The sequence below is a fragment of the Eschrichtius robustus genome, chromosome 7 (genome assembly GCF_028021215.1).
Source record: "Eschrichtius robustus isolate mEscRob2 chromosome 7, mEscRob2.pri, whole genome shotgun sequence".
Classification (NCBI taxonomy): Eukaryota; Metazoa; Chordata; class Mammalia; order Artiodactyla; family Eschrichtiidae; genus Eschrichtius; species Eschrichtius robustus.
In genome coordinates, this window is record NC_090830.1 from 78,385,322 (window position 1) to 78,405,547 (window position 20,226).

A 20,226-nucleotide genomic window follows, 5' to 3' on the forward strand; every position below is an offset into this window, starting at 1 on the left:
ATGGGCCCTTCTACATCCTAGTTCTTTCTCTTTAGCAACTTACCTAAAATCCCTGAGTCAGAACTCTCTCACATTAGGGCATTTTATTTATCTCTAAATGAATCCTCAGTTTCATTTTATTCAGAAATGAAAAACTTGGAGTCAGATAATGGGGTACACAACTGATATAAAGAATCTATTGATTATTACATGTGATAATAGGAAATATTAGGGAATGGGAAAATGGGAAAATTTTAGTACTGGCTTTTCTTTTTTTAATAAATTTATTTATTTTTATTTTTGGCTGGGTTGGGTCTTCGTTGCTGCACACGGACTTTCTCTAGTTGCAGCGAGCGGAGGCTACTGTTCGTTGCGGTGCGCAGGCTTCTCATTGCGGTGGCTTCTCTTGTTGCGGAGCACAGGATCTAGGCACACGGGCTTCAGTAGTTGTGGCACATGGGCTCAGTAGTTGTGGCTCGCGGGCTCTAGAGCGCAGGCTCAGTAGTTGTGGCGCAGGGGCTTAGTCACTCCGTGGCATGTAGGATCTTCCCAGACCAGGGCTCAAACCCATGCCTCTTGCATTGGCAGGCAGATTCTCAACCACTGTGCCTCCAGGGAAGCCCCCTGGCTTTTCTTCTTTTTTTTTTTTTTAAAGCCTTATTCTTTTTTTAAATTTTATTTATTTATTTATTTATGGCTGTGTTGGGTCTTCGTTTCTGTGCGAGGGTTTTCTCCAGTTGTGGCAAGTGGGGGCCACTCTTCATTGCAGTGCGCGGGCCTCTCACTATCGCGGCCACTCTTGCCGTGGAGCACAGGATCCAGATGCGCAGGCTCAGTAATTGTGGCTCACGGGCCCAGCTGCTCTGTGGCATGTGGGATCTTCCCAGACCAGGGCTCGAACCCGTGTCCCCCGCATTGGCAGGCGGACTCCCAACCACTGTGCCACCAGGGAAGCCCCCCCTGGCTTTTCTTAATAGAAAGAGTTTGTTGCTAAGTTTAGCTTTAATAGACAGTAGTTAATTCCATGAAAAATAGTTGGTTGTTTATTCTTTCAAAACGAAAATTTAGTGTTAGCTTTTTGGATAAATACTCAAAGTCTAAGCACATTTGAATAGTATCCAATCACATTAAATAGAGTTGTGCGGGGCAAAAGGTTCAGAGAAACAGAATACCTAAACCAAGTAGTAGTTCTTTGAAACAAGCAAAACTAATCATACTTATCCTTTGTACTAAACCACATGCAAATAATGCAATAACAAATTCTTTAGCATCAACCTGAATAACCAAACCACCTTAATATTGATCATTAACCTAATGATAGTGAGAAGAAACAAATCTGAAGTATTTACCTTGAGAGCACAAAAGATGCAGGAATCTCCCATGCATTTGTGAGTTGTAAGCTGCCTAAAGCTACGTCGGAAGATGTCCAAGTGCCATAAAACCTGATGAAAAGGGAAAATACTTCATTACTCTACAAAAACCCCCCATTTAATTTCAAATTCAAGAAGTCAAGCAAACATAGGTAGACAATAGACATTGTTACTCCCAAGAGAAAAGCTCATTCTAGTGTATTAAAAAAAATGTCAAAAAAGGTGAGGTATCCAATCAGAGGGGTAGATGAACATATTCTGGAAAGGACACTAATTTGAACATAAAGTAGGTCACACAGAGAAAATATGATACAAGATACATCAAATGTGATTCTAAAGAGGGAATTTATGGGTTAAAAACTGTGGAATAAGGATTTATTTTAATGGTCCACACAAGAAAACCATGAATATTTTAAAACTTATTTAGAAGCTTGAATGGTAGTGTGGAATTTTGCCTTTGTTAGATTTCTCAATTTTTGGACCTTTCTGAGAGAGGTGTGACCTCCTTAAGTCAACAGAATAAAAAAAAATGGTGATATCAACAGTGATAAATCGGTTCACAGGGGGCAGAGTCAAGACGGCATACTAGGAGGACGCAGAATTCGTATCTCTGCACAACTAGGGTACCTACCAGGCACCGGTGGGGGACCATGGACACCTAAGGGGACGGGAGGAACCCCCAGCAACCAGGTAGGACGTGGGGCATGAGGGGAGTGAATGGGGAAGAGAAGTGGAGACGGGAGGGGACTGGCATCCCTGAGGGGCGGCTGGGGGAGGGGAAGGGATCCCATGCCTGAAGGGGGAAACTGGGTGAGCATTGGGAGGGCAGAGGATCAAAAGGGAGCGTGGCCTGGTTTCCCCTACCCACTTGGGCCCCCGGGAGCCTGCTGAGATCCCAGGCCTGATCCTCTGCCCACTGAGGCCCCCTACAGCCGCACGGGCCTGCAGGAGTGGGAGGGAGGGAAGGGGGAGCAAAAGTAAAGGCTGGACCTCTGGGACTGGCAGCCCTGAGTGGTGGCTGGGGGAGGGGAGGAGTTGCTACACCCAGCAGGACCCACCCATGGTTAGGGGTCCAGCAGCAGCAGAGGGGACCCTGGGGGAGACAATGGGGGAGGGGCACAAAGGAATGGAAGGGAACCGGGCCAGCACCTTCTCTGTCCACTTAGGCACCAGGGGGCCTGTTGGGCTCCAGGGCCTAATCCTCTGCCCTCAGAGCCTCCCTCCTGCCATGCAGAACCCAAGCCCCGCCCCTACACCCCCACCAAAGGCCCCACCTCTACACTCAGAGACCCCGTCCAACACGCTGGGCCTAAACCCCACCCACATACCCTCACTAAGGGCCCTACCTCCAAACTCCAGAACTCCACACTTCAGAGGCCCTCCTTTCCACGTGCTGCCTCTCTCCTTCCCACGAAGGTCCTAAGCAGAGGCCCTGCCCCATGTTTAAACACTGCCCCACCGAGGCCCCGCCCCCAAGGCCTTTTACGGCTTCGTGGGTTCTGGAGCCTAGGCCCTGCCCCACACCCAAATGTCACCCCCCCCACTAACCTATATCCTGCCCCACCCTAAACTCCACCCCTGCCTAAGTTCCACCACCACCTAAACTCCACCCCCATAGCCAAAGCTTTTCTTTTTTTTCTTTCTTTCTTTTTTCCTCTTTTAGATTGGGGTTCTGTTTCACCTTGTTGATTCATTGTTGTTGATTCTTTTATATTTTTTTTCCCTAATAAATCTTTTATTTTTTCTAATTTTATTTTATTCTTTATACTTCATTATTATTCTCTCCTTTTGGCTTGTTCACCTCCCCCCTTTTTTTTCTTCTTTTTTCTGTTGTGGTTTTATTTTACCTTGTTGCAGTTGTTTCAATTATAGTTTTATTTTTCCTAATATTTTTTATCTTTCTAATTTAATTTTGTTTTTTACACTTTGATACTGCTCCTTTCTTTCTTCTTTTCTTTCCTTCCTTTTCTTTTTTTTTTTACCACACCACGAAGCTTGCGGGATCTTGGTTGCCAGGCCGGTGACAGGTCAGGCCCGACTTCCTGTGATGGGAGCTCCGAGTCCAAACCGCTGGACTAACAGAGAACCTCAGACCCCAGGGAATACTAATCGGAGTGAGGCCTCCTGGAGGTCCTAATCACAGCACCAAGACCCAGCTCTAATCCAACTGCCTGCAAACTCCAGTGCTGGATGTCTCAGGCTAAACAACCAGTAAGACAGGAATACAGCACCACCCATCAAAAAAAAAAATCAAAGGACAAAAACATATGTTACAAACAATGGAGCTAGGTAAAAACTTACAAGACTAAATAAATGAAGACGAAATAGGCAACCTACCTGAAAAAGAATTCAGAGTAATGATAGTAAAGATGATCCAAAATCTTGGAAACAGAATGAAGAAAATACAAGAAACATTTAACAGGGATCTAGAAGAACTAAAGAGCAAACAAACAGTGATGAAAAACACAATTACTGAAATTAAAAATACTCTAGAAGGAATCAATAGCAGAATAATTGAGGCAGAAGAATGGCTAAGTGAGCTGGAAGATAAAGTGGTGAAAATAACTGCCAGGGAGCAGAATAAAGAAACAAGAATGAAAAGAATTGAGGACAGTCTCAGACACCTCTGGGACAACATTAAACACACCAACATTTAAATTATAGGGGTCCCAGAAGAAGAAGAGAAAAAGGAAGGGTCTGAGAAAATATTTGAAAAGATTATAGTTGAAAATTTCCCTAACACGGGAAAGGAAATAGTCAATCAAGTCCAGGAAGCACAGAGAGTACCATATAGAATAAACCCAAAGAGAAACACGCAGAGACACATATTAATCAAACTGTCAAAAATTAAATACAAAGAAAAAATATTAAAAGCAGCAAGGGAAAAACAACAAATAACATACAAGGGAATCCCCATAAGTTTAACAGCTGATCTTTCAGCAGAAACTCTGCAAGCCAGAAGGGAGTGGCAGGACATGTTTAAAGTGATTAAAGGGAAAAACCTACAACCAAGATTATTCAACCCAGCAAGGATCTCATTCAGATTCAATGGAGAAATTAAAACCTTTACAGATAAGCAAAAGTAAGAGAATTCAGCACCACCAAACCAGCGTTACAACAAATGCTAAAGGAACTTCTCTAGGCAGGAAACACAAGGAAGGAAAAGGCCTACAAAAACAAACCCAAAACAATTAAGAAAATGGTAATAGGAACATACATATCAATAATTACCTTAAATGTAAATGGATTAAATGCCCCAACCAAAAGACACAGACGGGTTGAATGGATACAAAAACAAGACCCGTATACATGCTGTCTACAAGAGACCCACTTCAGACCTAGGGAAACATACAGACTGAAAGTGAGGGGATGGAAAAAGATAGTCCATGCAAATGGAAATCAAAAGAAAGCTGGAGTAGCAATTCTCATATGAGACAAAACAGACTTCAAAATAAAGACTATTATAAGAGACAAAGAAGGACACTACATAATGATCAAAGGATCAATCCAAGAAGAAGATATAACAATTATAAATATTTAGGCACCCAACATAGCAGCACCTCAATACAAAAGGCAAATGCTAACAGCCATAAAAGGGAAAATCAACAGTAACACAATAATAGTAGGGGACTTTAACACCCCACTTTCACCAATGGACAGATCATCCAAAATGAAAATAAATAAGGAAACACAAGCTTTAAGTGACACATTAAACAAGATGAACTTAATTGATATTTATAGGACATTCCATCCAAAAACAACAGAATACACTTTCTTCTCAAGTGCTCATGGAACGTTCTCCAGGATAGACCATATCTTGGGTCACAAATCAAGCCTTGGTAAATTTAAGAAAATTGAAGTTGTATCAAGTATCTTTTCCAACCACAACGCTACGAGACTAGATATCAATTACAGGAAAAAAACTAAAAAACACAAACACATGGAGGCTAAACAATATGCTACTAAATAACCAAGAGATCACTGAATAAATCAAAGAGGAAATCAAAAAATACCTAGAAACAAATGACAATGAAAACACGACAACCCAAAAGCTATGGGATGCAGCAAAAGCAGTTCTAAGAGGGAAGTTTATAGCAATACAATCCTACCTCAAGCAAAAAGAAAAATCTCAAATAAACAACCTAAGCTTATACCGAAAGCAATTAGAGAAAGAGGAAGAAAAAAACCCCAAAGTTAGCAGAAGGAAAGAAATCATAAAGATCAGATCAGAAATAAATGAAAAAGAAATGAAGGAAGCAATAGTAAAGATCAACAAAACTAAAAGCTGGTTCTTTGAGAAGATAAACCAAATTAATAAACCATTAGCCAGACTTATGAAGAAAAAAAGGGAGAAGACTCAAACCAACAGAATTAGAAATGAAAAAGGAGAAGCAACAACTGACACTGCAGAAATACAAAGGATCATGAGAGATTACTACAAACAACTATATGCCAATAAAATGGACAACCCAGAAGAAATGGAAAAATTCTTAGAAAAGCATAACCTTCGGAGACTGACCCAGGAAGAAATAGAAAATATAAACAGACCAATCACAAGCACTGAAATTGAAACGGTAATAAAAATCGTCCAACAAACAAAAGCCCAGGTCCAGATGGCTTCACAGGCGAATTCTATCAAACATTTAGAGAAGAGCTAACACCTATCCTTCTCAAACTCTTCCAAAATATAGCAGAGGGAGGAACATTCCCAAACTCATTCTACGAGGCCACCATCACGCTGATACCAAAACCAGACAAAGATGCCACTAAAAAAGAAAACTACAGGCCAGTATCTCTGATGAACATAGATGCAGAAAGCCTCAACAAAATACTAGCAAACAGAATCCAACATCACATTAAAAGGATCATACACCATGATCAAGTGGGGTTTATCCCAGGAATGCAAGGAGTCTTCAATATACGCAAATCAATCAATGTGCTACACCATATTAACAAATTGAAGGAGAAAAACCATATGAGCACCTCTGTAGATGCAGAAAAAGCTTTCGACAAAATTCAACACCCACTTATGATAAAAACTCTCCAGAAAGTAGGCATAGAGGGAACTTACCTCAACATAATAAAGGCCGTATATGACAAACCCACAACCAACATCATTCTCAGTGGTGAAAAACTAAAACCATTTCCTCTAGGATCAGGAACAAGACAAGGTTGCCCACTCTCACCCATATTATTCAACATAGTTTTGGAGTTTTAGCCACAGCAATCAGAGAAGAAAAAGAAATAAAAGGAATCCAAATGGGAAAAGAAGAAGTAAAACTGTCACTGTTTGCAGATGACATGATACTATACATACAGAATCCTACAGATGCTACCAGAAAACTACTAGAGCTAATCAATGAATTTGGTAGAGTAGCAGGATACAAAGTTAATGCACTGAAGTCTCTTGCATTCCTATACACTACTGATGAAAAATCTGAAAGAGAAATTAAGGAAACACTCCCATTTACCACTGCAACAAAAACAATAAAATACCTAGGAATAAACCTACCTAAGGAGGCAAAAGACCTGTATGCAGAAAACTATAAAACACTGATGAAAGAAATTAAAGATGATACAAACAGGTGGAGAGATATACCATGTTCTTGGATTGGAAGAATCAACATAGTGAAAATGACTATACTACCCAAAGCAATCTACAGATTCAATGCAATCCCTATCAAACTACCAATGGCATTTTCCACAGAACTAGAACAAAAAATTGCACAATTTGTATGGAAACACAAAAGACCCTGAATAGACAAAGCAATCTTGAGAAAGAAAAATGGAGCTGGAGGAATCAGGCTCCTGAACTTCAGACTATGCTACAAAGCTACAGTAATCAAGACAGTATGGTACTGGCACAAAAACAGAAATATAGATCAATGGAATAGGACAGAAAGCCCAGAGGTAAACCCACGCACATATGGTCACTTTATCTTTTTTTTTTTTTAAATTATTTATTTATTTATTTATTTATTTATGTCTGTGTTGGGTCTTCATTTCTGTGTGAGGGCCCCCCATAGCTGCAGCAAGTGGGGGCCACTCCTCACTGCGGTGTGCGGGCTTCTCACCATCGCGGCCTCTCTTGTTGCGGAGCACAGGCTCCAGACGCGCAGGCTCAGCAGCTGTGGCTCACGGACCCAGCTGCTCCGCAGCATGTGGGATCCTCCCAGACCAGGGCTCGAACCCGTGTCCCCTGCATTGGCAGGCAGACTCTCAACCACTGCGCCACCAGGGAAGCCCGTCACTTTATCTTTGATAAAGGAGGCAACAGTATACAATGGAGAAAAGACAACCTCTTCAATAAGTGGTGCTGGGAAAACTGGACAGCTACATGTAAAAGAATTAAATTAGAACAATCCCTAACACCATACACAAAAATAAACTGAAAATGGATTAAAGACCTAAATGTAAGGCCAGACACTGTAAAACTTTTAGAGGAAAACATAGGCAGAACACTCTATGACATAAATCACAGCAAGATCCTTTTTGACCCACCTCCTAGAGAAACGGAAATAGAAACAAAAATAAACAAATGGGACTGAATGAAACTTAAAAGCTTTTGCACAGCAAAGGAAACCATAAAAAAGACGAAAAGACAACCCTCAGAATGGGAGAAAATATTTGCAAATGAAGCAACTGACAAAGGATTAATCTCCAAAATATACAAGCAGCTCATGCAGCTCAATATCAAAAAAACAAACAACCCAATCCAAAAATGTGCAGAAGACCTAAATAGACATTTCTCCAAATAAGATACACAGATTGCCAACAAACACATGAAAAGATGCTCAACATCACTAATCATTAGAGAAATGCAAATGAAAACTACAATGAGATATCACCTCACACTGGTCAGAACGGCCATCATCAAAAAATCTGCAAACAATAAATGCTGGAGGGGGTGTGGAGAAAAGGGAACCCTCTTGCACTGTTGGTGGGAACATAAATTGATACAGCCACTATGGAGAACGCTATGAAGGTTCCTTAAAAAACTAAAAATAGAACTACCATATGACTCAGCAATCCCACTACTGGGCATATACCCTGAAAACCATAATTCAAAAAGAGTCATGTACCACAATGTTCAGTGCACCACTATTTACAATAGCCAGGACATGGAAGTAACCTAAGTGCCAATCGACAGATGAATGGATAAAGAAGATGTGGCACATATATATAATGGAATATTACTCAGCCATGAAAAGAAATGAAATTGAGTTATTTGTAGAGAGGTGGATGGACCTAGAGTCTGTCATACAGAGTGAAATAAGTCAGAAAGAGAAAAACAAATACTGTATGCTAACACATATATATGGAATCTAAAAAAAAAAATTGGTTCCAATGAACCTAGGGGCAGGACAGGAATAAAGACACAGACATAGAGAATGGACTTGAGGACACATGGATGGGGAAGGGTAAGCTGGGATGAAGTGAGAGAGTAACATTGGCATATACACACTACCAAATGTAAAATAGATAGCTAGTGGGAAGCAGCTGCCTAGCACAGGGAGATTAGCTTGGTGCTTTGCGACCACCTAGAGGGGCGGGATAAGGAGGGTGGGAGGGAAACGCAAGAGGGAGGGGATATGGGGATGTACGTATGCATATAACTGATTCACTTTGTTATACAGCAGAACTAACACACATTGTAAAGCAATTATACTCCAATAAAGATGTTAAAAAAAAAAATCTGTTCATAGTATGTAACCTTGATACAATGTGATGAGAACAACACTTCACTTCTATGGTATTCCTCTCAAAAACCCATAACGCCAATCTAATCATGAGAAGCATACCAGACAAATTGCAACAGTGGGACATCCTACAAAATACTTGACTAGTACCCTTCAAAATTGTCAAGATCATCAAAAACAAGGAAATTGTGTGAAGCTGTCACAGCCAAGAGGAGCCTAAGGAGACAGGACAAGTAAATGTAAATGTAGTATCCTGGATGGGATCCTGGAATACAAAAAGACACTTCATAAAAAAACTCACGAAATCTGAATAAACTATGAGTTCAGTTGAAAAAGACATGGTGCAACATATAGCACAAATGCCTTAGGAAGCTCCTCTTATCTGGAAAACATTTAAATAGCACCATATATGAAAATGCACTACTTTTGGAGCACCAGATTATAGCACACCTCTGGGGCTTCTTCATACTTAGGTGTCTATAGATATGTATTTCCAAAAGTTCTTTGAAACACGTTACACTCCCAAATAAGCAACGCCTTTTTATAATAAATGTAATGGGTTCAATACATCTGTGGTGAACACAGCTTTCATACCAAAAGTTAGAATATTAGCTCATTGAAACAATTACTTTCAGCTTGTTACATGATTATAATAGGCACTCCAAAACTATCAATGTCTTCAAGTATAAATATAGAAATAGGTATGTGTGTGTAAGTTATATGTTCTATATGGCACTGGAAATTAGAACAGAAATTTGTAAATATTATTGCTTAGACTGACAATAAAAATAGAACATATAGAAAAAAACAGAATTATAAAAACAGGACTATGGCCTGATAGTAGGTAAACACACACACATCTATATCAACACCCTTTTTTACCTTCTTCTAAATTACAAAAGTATTATTAGTTTATGCAAAGTAACTCAAAAAGCTAATATGCGGGGGGGAAAAAAGCCTAACCAAACACCCACCCCCACCCCCGCCCCCGCTGCAACTGCATACAATTTGTGGTAGTAATTAGTGAAGGTACTTAAACTCTTTCTATAGTTTGACAGCATAGAAATTTTGAATTTTTGACTCTTGACAGCATAGAATTTTTTAATGTTTTCAAATAAAAACTTGAAAACAGAGTATGGAAATTTTATTGCATAAATAATCTTGACAATGAAATTTTGTCATTTGCAACATGGATGGACTTGGAGGTTATTATGCTAAGTGAAATAAATCAGACAGAGAAAGACAAATACTGTATGATATCACTTATGTGTGGAATCTAAACAATAAAATAAACTAGTGAATACAACAAAAAAGAAACAGACTCACAGATATAGAGAACAAACTAGTGGCTACCAGTGAGGAGAGGGAAGGTGGGGGGCAAGATAGGGGTAGGAGATTAAGAGGTACAAATTATTCTGTATAAAATACGTAAGCTACAAGGATATACCGTACAGCACAGGGTATACAGTCAATATTTTATAATAACTATAAATGGAGTATAACCTTTAAAAATTGTGAATCACTATGTTGTATACCTGTAACCTATATAATATCGTACATCAACTTTACCTCAATTTTTTTAAAAATACATTTTTATACTACTGAGAAGACTAAACATGGACTGGGTATTAGATAATACTAATAATTTTAGCTAAACTTTTTAGGTGTGATAAAGTCATTGAGATTATGGTTTTTTTCATGTCCTTATGTACTAGAGAAATACATTGACGTATTTAAAGATCACATGATGCTTGGGAGTAGCTTAAAATAATTCCGCAAAAAAGGGGGCCAGTGAATGAACTAAGACTGGTAAATATTAATCATTGTTGAGCCTGGTTGATGTGTACATGAAGATTCATAATACAAAATAAATAAGTAAATAAATAAACAAGCTTGACAAGATTCTTGTACTACAAATGAGAAAATTAAAATACTATTACCTGTACAAGGTCACAAGGCTAGTCTAAAGAAAGGCTAAAACTAGAACCCAGGTCTCCTAAGTCCAGTGTTTTTTATACCAAATATGTTGTCTTGTCTTTTTTTCTCTCATAACAACTTATTTTCTCATACATCTGAGGTGTAAAGCTAATATTTTACCCAAGCATAATTATCTTGGGTGGCAAATTTCATTTACTTTTACTGTGAAGAGGAGAAAAAAGGGGAAAGTAATCACTTGAAAGTTAGACCAAGGGGGATGAACCGAACACACTATGGCCCTGATTGGGCAGGGCAGGCAGACAGACAGGAAGCTTTGGGATTCTGAGACAGCTAAAGTGGCAAGCAAGACAAAAAGGGAGAATTTAGAGTAGATAATCACCTTAGAGGAATTTATTTTCTACCAGCTCTGTGCAAGCGTATCTGACCAGACACTGCAGGAGAGCTCAGAGGAAGGAGATGAAGAAGTGGACAAAGACTGGACCCCGATCAGTACGTGTGCTAAGAGCCTGAATATTATGAGACAAGAATAACATACCTGATTCATTTAAATTAAGTTCAACAACAGGCAAAACTAATCTATGGTTAGTGGTTACCCTTCAATAGTGTTTACCCTCGGGGAGTGGTTAGTGACTGGAAGAGAGCGCAAGAGAGTCTTCTGGAAGCTGGAAATCAGCTCTTTGTTAATCTGGGTGCTGTTTACATGGTTGTGATCAGTTTTGAAAGTTGAATTGTATAATTATGATACATGCATTTTCCTGTATGTATATTATACATCAATAAAAAGTAAAAAAGAATATTAAAAAAAAGAATAACATACCTGAGAATCTTTCACTTGTGGAAAGAATTTTGCTTTCTATACTAGAGGAAAGCAACTAGGGTGATGAGACACCTTCGTCTCAAATGGAAAAAAAGGAAACAGTAGAGACTGTTCAGGAAAAAAGTCAATAAACAAGTAGTAAGATCATCTAGTCCATGTACCTCCCTTTAGACAGCTAAGTAGTAGTAGTTACAGTTATTATTTCTACTATCATTATTACTCTCCTCTTTTACAAATGAGGTAATTGAGAAACAAAGAGATAAAGTGACTTGCCTACGATCACAGAGATTAACTTAAAAAATGATCTTATTAGGCTGCTGACCTCAAACAGAGACTATCAAGTATTAGATTTAAAAGAGTAATCAGAAATACAGCATCAGCAAGTGAAAGTCAAAGTTCACCAAAAAGAAAGAAATTACCCTTACCTGCAAGGCACTGTTGAGGAAGCAGCTGTTTTGTCCTGGCTCATTGCTGAGGCCTTTACTGGGGGCTATGGAGGTTGAACTTCGAGGAGCAAACATCCCTTGGACACTACCACGGCCCCCTGAAAAATAATTTCTCTTCCAAGACATTATTGTTCACATTTAGCCTGAAAACACAGAGGAAGTTTTGTATCTTTTGGGGAGGGAGTTTCTGTCTGCTGAAGTCCTTAATATAAAGAGAATCCAGAATTTAACAAATTTATGTTGAAAGATATTGAATTTACAACATTTCAAACATCATATATGCAGCTCAAGAAACTCAGGTATCCTTAGATCCACATGACAGAGCTGTCCTCTACTTGCTCCAAGCAATGCCCAAAATGTAACATGGCACAGGATTAATTCAAACAGAGAAATCCTTCCTTCGATTTTTCTTGAACTGCCTCCATAAAACCCTGGTGAAGTGGCTGTACTCCTCAACTCCAACAGAATCCAGGATCAGGGTAGGATGTGTTCTTTAGGCTTGTTTATAATGCTTCTTGTGGATTGAAGAATTTTCCAACTGGAAGGAGAGGCAGACAGATAAGCAAGAATCCAACGCAACCCTCCTCGGCTTCTATTGCCTCGTCCCATCATCCTCTGAAGTAAAAACCCAAGTTCTAAGCAACTGACATAGATTCCACAAAGCTAAGAAGCTTGTTTGAAATAAATGGAGTTTCTGTTGTTGTTGTTCTGCTGCTGTTTTTTAATATGCCCCAAACATTTTCTAGTATTCCATCCAGAACTTCAGAAAGTCTCTTCTCTTTTCCTCTGTGACTAGACTAGCCAGCTGTGCCAGAGAGCTTTAAAGAAAGAAAAAAAAACAATCAAAAGCTTGCGTCATTTAATGACTCTACTAGCTTTGTGCGCTTCTGCCAAGATCAGCGTTGCCTCACCTCTCACTAAAACTTGAAACCGAGGCAAACAATGCTCACCACCCCACCCCCGCAAAGAAATCCTAACAACAACAAAAAGGAGAAACACTCAAACCAAAGAGGTGGGGAGAAAAAGGTGTGCGCAGCTTTACTCTCATAGGAGACTTCTCCCAAATTTTCTAGGAGGAGAAGAAAGTTGACCTGGACAAAAATAAGAACTGAATGCAAACTTTCCAAAATCAGGCTAAGAAAAAAGTTACCAAGTAAACACATACCAAACTAGCAATTGAAACAGTTTGTTTTGGATGTTGTGAGTACAGAAATTTTTCAAGGTATTTTACATGCTCACGGCTATAAAAGCCTATTTAAAGGTGGGAGGGGCACATTATCAGTCTGGGCTCTGAGTAAAGATGTCCCATCCCAGAGAAACCCTCATGGTGAGTAAACCATATGTCCTTAACATCCAGTCCAAAAGAGCTAAATCTTCTTCTGACCTGTTTGTATGTTACATTTTTTGCCAGAGGATCAGAGAGATAATTTGGGTTACAAATCACTTAATCCTCAGATTATATCCAAGGCGTTCACAATCAGAGGCCATCCATTGATCAACATTAATTTTCAACTAATTAAAATGCCAGTGAGGCAACAAGGGAAAATTTCCTTGGAAGGAAATGCTTCTAATATTCACCTTTAAGTTTTCCTGTAAGGCTGCCAGGTCTAAAGAAGGAAAAAATTAAGAATGTTAAATATTAAATTTGGTTTCTAACATTTTCCCAAGCTTCTCCCTTCCTTCCCACCATCGTATGGATGACCTAAAAAAGCAAAAATGCTATAACATCTTAATCATTCTTGGATCACCTAGCACTATCCATAGTGTGTTCAGTGGAAAAGCTGAGGCACAGGAGCATTAAACGGTTGCACAGCCTGTTCTTTCCCTTCTCTAAATTCCCAGACTATTTATAATCAACAGGTCACAGTTAAAGTATTAGATTATACATTATAGTGTCATATTATTCTGTATTTGTTTTTATTAATCTCTATTTGTTTTATATGGTGTCAGTCATACATCCTGACTATGACTGTATGAAATGAAATACTAACTAGTGTCAGACATGTCTAAACAATACCTATATTCTTTATTTAATCTTCATAACAGCCCTATCATGTAGGTATTAATAGTTCCGTTTCACAGAAGAGTAAAGGGAGGCTTAAAGACATTAACTTGCCCAAATCAAAGCTGGTAAGTGGCAGAGCTAGCATTGTTTGACTACTTACTGTGACTTAATTATGTATTTTATTATACTATTCCAAAAGCTCCTAACACAGTGCTAGTCTAGTCATAAGCAGGCACTCAATAAACACTGCCTGATGATTAACATATAGCACCAGGAAGGATCCCATGTCTCCTACACAGACTACAAGACCCTCAACCCTCTACACACACCCCATACACACCCCACTCGAGGCCACTAAGCAACTTCCAACAAGCCATGCAGCATTCCTTCAGCTCAACTGCTGCAAAGGAATGACAAATACCAACCCTCCACTTTGCTCAAAGCCAAAAGGACTTGGCAGGCAGGTGGGGTTTCCAGTATCCACATCAGGAGCTCACTGAAACTCAGCCTGCCCTATGATACACACCCCTGAGTTCAGGGAGCAAAGGGAAAAAAGGCAGTAGCAGAAAAAAAGATTCTCAGGCTCTGAATGGCAGCATTATGTAGGGTAAGGCAAAAAGCTCTCACACTTGAGCTGGGTGTGTCAGAAACCAGAGGTGAGAGCCAAAAAGAACAAAGCCAAGAGTGGTAATAACAAGCGGTCCAAGAAATACTGATGGCAAAATATTTCACTTAAATTACAGGTCTAGCACCAAACAATATAATCCATCTACTAAAGATACATGAGAAAATAAAGAGTTCTACCGACATGGCTCTAACAACCTATTTTTAAAAAGAAAAAGAACTTCCTAGGCAATACCACAGTATTTTGGGGGGTAAAAGAGCATAATGTCTGCAACCTACTCTGAAACGGTTCAGGAAAAAAAAAATTTGTGTGTATGCGTGTATACTTATGTATATATGGAGAGAGAAGGAGAGAGAAAATAGTAAAGCAAATATAGCAAAATGTTAACAATAAATAAATCTGGCTCAAGGGTATATGAAAATTCTTTGTTCCATTTCTTGCAACTTGTTTGTAAGTTTTAAATTATTTTTTTAAGTTGAAAAGGAATTGATATCTGCAAATAATAGAAGAATTTAAAATTATGTAAGAATTAACTTGTACTGTATGCAGTATTAGTAACTCAATGCAAAATCATGACTAAAATCATTAAGCTGGTAGATAATAACCATGCCAGATGATATTGGCAATCCCAAACTAAAAATAAAAGAAAGAAAAAGAAAAATATAAAAATGTATAGATATGAGGACAAATTAAAAGGAAATAAAGCTTGAATCCTATTTCTATGACAAGGAGAGGTCGAAACACAGTGTAAGTTCAAGTTGTTGTCAGGAGTAAGTGATGTAGAGTAATTGTGATATTATTAAGAGGACTAGGACTAGACTTGGAGTTGGAAAAACATGGGTTCAAATTCTACATTTTTACTACTTTATGTAATCCCAAATAACTTAGGTGTCCTGAAATTTGTTCTCTGGGTCTATGGAACAGTGGCACAATACCTATTTCACACAGTGACTGAGATTTAATGTGATAGGTATGTGAAAGCAAGTTTTCAAAACAAAGAATTAATAATGAGTTCACTGAATGAGTGAATTGCTGAGCCTAAAAATTGAAAAGTAAATTTCTGTTTGGGGACCTCAGGATACTAGAAAGTTGTAAGCCAACAGGAATAAGTCTTCTAATTATATAAAAACAACAATACGCCTCACATAGAACAAGGTACATGTCAGTATGATTTAGCTATGTGCTTGAAGAAACATTTGAATTTTACAATTATTTAAAAAATACAAGTTTAACATAAAAAGGTAAACAACTGAGTCTATTACAAGGAATAGGGTAACATTTTAGAAGGTCTACAAACACTGACCATGTTCAACTGATCAATGATTCAAATGGAAAAGCCATGAAGAGTATCTCAGTTTCTAATGAAGGAACAGTAGCCCCATCACTAGTGATTAAAGTCAAAAGTAACCCAAACAACAGGAAGTCAAACTGTACAACACTGAGATATCCCAACAGTTTCCAGAAAATTTGCCCACATTTCTGGTTCTGTTATTCTATATAGCAGTTTACTTATAATTTACTGAAGAAGCTATACTTGCACTGATAAATCAACAGGCAATTACCTCAATTCCTTGGTACACTCCACATGTCAATAATTACAAACTATATCCATAGTATCTTCTCGCTTATTATGAGGATATCAATGTCTGGCATATAGTAACTGCTATATAAGTTATTGTTATTGTTATTATTACCATTCAAACATTCCCTTCTCATGAGCTCTTTTCCCTTTAAAGATAACCACATAGATATCCTATATTCTTTAAAAAACCAGAACAGCAAAGACCACCTTGAACTTATTAAATCCTTACGCCTACTGTCCTAAATTTTTTTCAACCTTTCACTGCTAAACGTCTCTGTGAAATAATTTACAACTGCTGCTTCTACTTGCTCATCATTAATCTCTTCACAACATGGTACTGTTCCTTTATTCCACCACCACAATTTTACTTCATGGAACATTTGCTTTCTAAAGAAATCTCCTTATTTCAAAACCCACTGGCTTTTTCCATATGCCTCATTCTTCTTAACTTTTCTGCAGCACCTAACATTGGCTGCCTGATGTAACACAATCGTGAATTCATAGGGTGAATTAATAAGAAAATAAAAGAATGACAAAAATGAGAGAATGACAAATGAACACGGGTTCTCCTACTGCTCTGACAGTCCATTTTCTCTCTCTTTTGTTGCTTTCTTAAAAGTAAGCATTCCGGGACTTTCCTGGTGGTGCAGTGGTTAAGAATCCGTCTGCCAATGCAGGGGACATGGGTTCAAGCCCTGGTCTGGGAAGATCCTACATGCCGCGGAGCAACTAAGCCCGTGAGCCACAACTACTGAGGCTGTGCTCTAGAGCCCGTGAGCCACAACTACTGAGCCCACGTGCCACAACTACTGAAGCCTGCATGCCTAGAGCCCTTGCTCTGTGACAAGAGAAGCCACTGCAATGAGAAGGCCATGCACTGCAACAAAGAGTAGCCCCTGCTCGCCACAACTAGAGAAAGCCTGCGTGCACCAATGAAACCCAACACAGCCAAAAAAAAAAAAAAAAAAAACTAAACATTCCCTAAAGTTAAAATTAGACCTTCTTGCTCTTGTCTAGAGTACTTCCCATTAGTGTTCTCATCCCCTTTTCCATCAGAACTTCAACCATAACTTCTGGTTTGATAAATCACAAATCTTATGAACTCTGAAACCAAATTACCAACTATGTGCACATTGTCCCACTTTCAAAACAAGTTTAACATGTCCAAATCTGAAGTCACCGCCTTCCCCCAAAAAATAGTCCCTCCTCTTTATCCCCCATTTTTAAAATTTATTTATTTATTTATTTATTTATTTTACTAATGGCATTGAGGCAGGAGATTGATGGGCCCCAGGCTGGGCAGCTGGAGTTGTCCCCTGTGGACCGATACTCCAAAATAACAGGCATGAGAGAAGAGCTGAGCACTGCCCAGATAAAAGATAGAGACAACATATTTCTCTTTCTTGAGGTCAAGAAGACCTTCCTGACTATACATGCACAGAAAGGCTCTTTGGAGGTCAAAAGGGAGGGGGCGTCACCTCATAGTAAGAGATGTCAACCTACCTTAGGTCGCTTCACTAGAATCCATCTTGGCTAAGAGATGTGTGCGCACACATGGGAGGACCCTGACATATACCAAATACGGACTCAAAACCAGGCAAAGCAAGATGATTGGCCAAAGGAAACCTGGAAGAAATGGCCCATATAAGTGATTCAAACTACCATGAGGGGGGCTTCCCTCATGGTACAGTAGTTTAGAATCCGCCTGCCAATGCAGGGGACACGAGTTCGAGCTCTGGTCCAGGAAGATCCCACGTGCCATGGCGCAACTAAGCCCGTGTGCCACAACTACTGAGCCTGCGCTCTAGAGCCCGCAAACCACTACTGAAGCCCATGCACCACAACTACTGAAACCCATGTGCCGTAGAGCCCGTGCTCCGCAACAAGAGAAGCCACCGCAATGAGAAGCCCACGCACCACAACGAAGAGTAGCCCCCGCTTGCCGCAAGTAGAGAAAGCCCACGCGCAGCAAGGAAGACCCAAAGCAGCCAAAAATAAATAAATAAATAAATAAATAACTACCACAAGGGCACAACTCTCTCTGAGCCTGCCTGTGTCTATCCACACGTACTCTTTTTCTTCCTAATAAACACTTTACTTGTTTCACTACTTTCCGTCTCTATGTGGAAATTCATTTCTACACAGCTGACAGGCCATGGCCTTGTGACTGGCCACTGGTCCATGGTGGTCCAGCGGTTAGGATTCGGCGCTCTCACTGCCACGGCCTGACTTCAATCTCTGGGCGGAAATCAAAATCCTGCTTCAAGCCCCTGCAGGCCGAGGCCACCCGAGATCAGCATCTCCAATTACCCAGGTTCAAAACCTCAGTAGCCTCTGACTCCTTCCTATCCTTCTCCCCCTTCCCCATCCACATCATAAAGGCTTTTCAATTCTCCCTTCAAAATCTCTTACATTGATCCTTCTTTTTCACTCCCAGTGTCATCACCTAGTTTACACCACAATTACCTCCCGTTTAGACTATTACAATACAAAAGTCTTTCTGGCCTCCTGTCTCTTGCTATTCCAATTCATTTATATAATTAGTTTTTTTAAACTAATATTTCTCTTTAACATACCTCATTACTTATTTGTGATTTCACACAAAAAAGTGGAAAGCTTGAATCATTCCTTAGCAGTAGAACAATGTCAGCTGTTCAGCCAAAAGAGGTTTTCAGTAGGATCACTCCTACCTTTTCAGGTCCCCAAAAAAGCAAAGATGTCTACTTTTACTACCCCTATTCAATATCATACTGGAGGTCCTAGCCTGTATAATAAGGCAAGAAAAAGAAGTTTAAAAAACATATAGATTACAATGGAAGAAAAAAACCGTCTTTATAGACAATGATGTTACACTTGAAAATCCCAAGAAATCTACCCAAAAAACTCTAAGAACTAATAAGTGAAGTCAGTAAGATCACAGAATACAAAGTCAATATTTTTTTAAAAAATCATTTGTGTTCCTATATACTAGCAATGAACATTGGAAACCAAAATTCTTTTAAAGTACTACTTAAAATAATACCATAAAATATAAAATACTTAGATATAAATGTAACTATATATATATATGATCTGTATCCTGAAAACTACAAAACTGAAGTAAGTGGATAGGCATGCCATGTTTGTAAACTGGACATCTCAGTTTTGTTAAGGTGTCAATTCACTCCAAACTGATCCATAGATTCAATGCAATTTTAAATCAAAATCCCAGCAAGATTTCTTTTTGTAGAAATTGACTAGCTGATTCTAAAAGTTATATGGAGGCAAAGGAATTAATTTTTCTTTAATATTTATTTATTTATTTGGCTGCACAGGGTCTTAGTTGCAGCACATGGGATGTTCGTTGCAGCATGCGGGATCTTTTAGTTGCGGCATGCAGGATCTTTAGTTGTGGCATGCGGGATCTTTTTAATTAGCATGCGAACTCTTAGTTAGTTGCGGCATGGGGGATCCAGTTCCCTGACCAGGGATCGAAACCAGGCCCCCTACATTGGAAGTGCGGAGTCTTAGCCACTGGACCACCAGGTAAATCCAGAGGCAAAGGAATTATAATAGCCAAAAGAATTGTGAAACAGAAGAAAAAAGTTGGAACACTCAGTGGTCAACACCATGTGGTACTGGTGAAAAGACAAATACATACATCACTGGAACAAAATAGAGAGCCCAGAAACAGGCCTACACAAATACTGTCAACCGATTTTCAATAAACGTGCAAAGGCAACCCAATGGAGAAAGGATAGTATTTTCAATAAATGATGTTGGAA

General features: G+C 39.2%; 1 protein-coding gene across 11 annotated transcripts in view; it reads right to left on the reverse strand.

Moving 5' to 3' along the window:
• The window catches only part of USP54 (ubiquitin specific peptidase 54), a 147,015-nt gene that overhangs the window by 58,797 nt on the left and 67,992 nt on the right, over nucleotides 1-20,226 (reverse strand). For 10 of the 11 annotated variants that reach the window (XM_068547834.1, XM_068547835.1, XM_068547832.1 and 7 more), the window contains exons 2-3: nucleotides 12,230-13,068; nucleotides 1,329-1,421 (exon numbers count right to left, since the gene is read on the reverse strand). In XM_068547834.1, the coding sequence (XP_068403935.1) occupies nucleotides 1,329-1,421; nucleotides 12,230-12,376 (240 nt within the window). In that variant the 5' untranslated portion in view covers nucleotides 12,377-13,068. Of the gene's footprint in view, nucleotides 1-1,328; nucleotides 1,422-12,229; nucleotides 13,069-17,965; nucleotides 18,021-20,226 lie in introns of those variants that run through there. The other variant, XM_068547828.1, reaches the window with a different exon arrangement.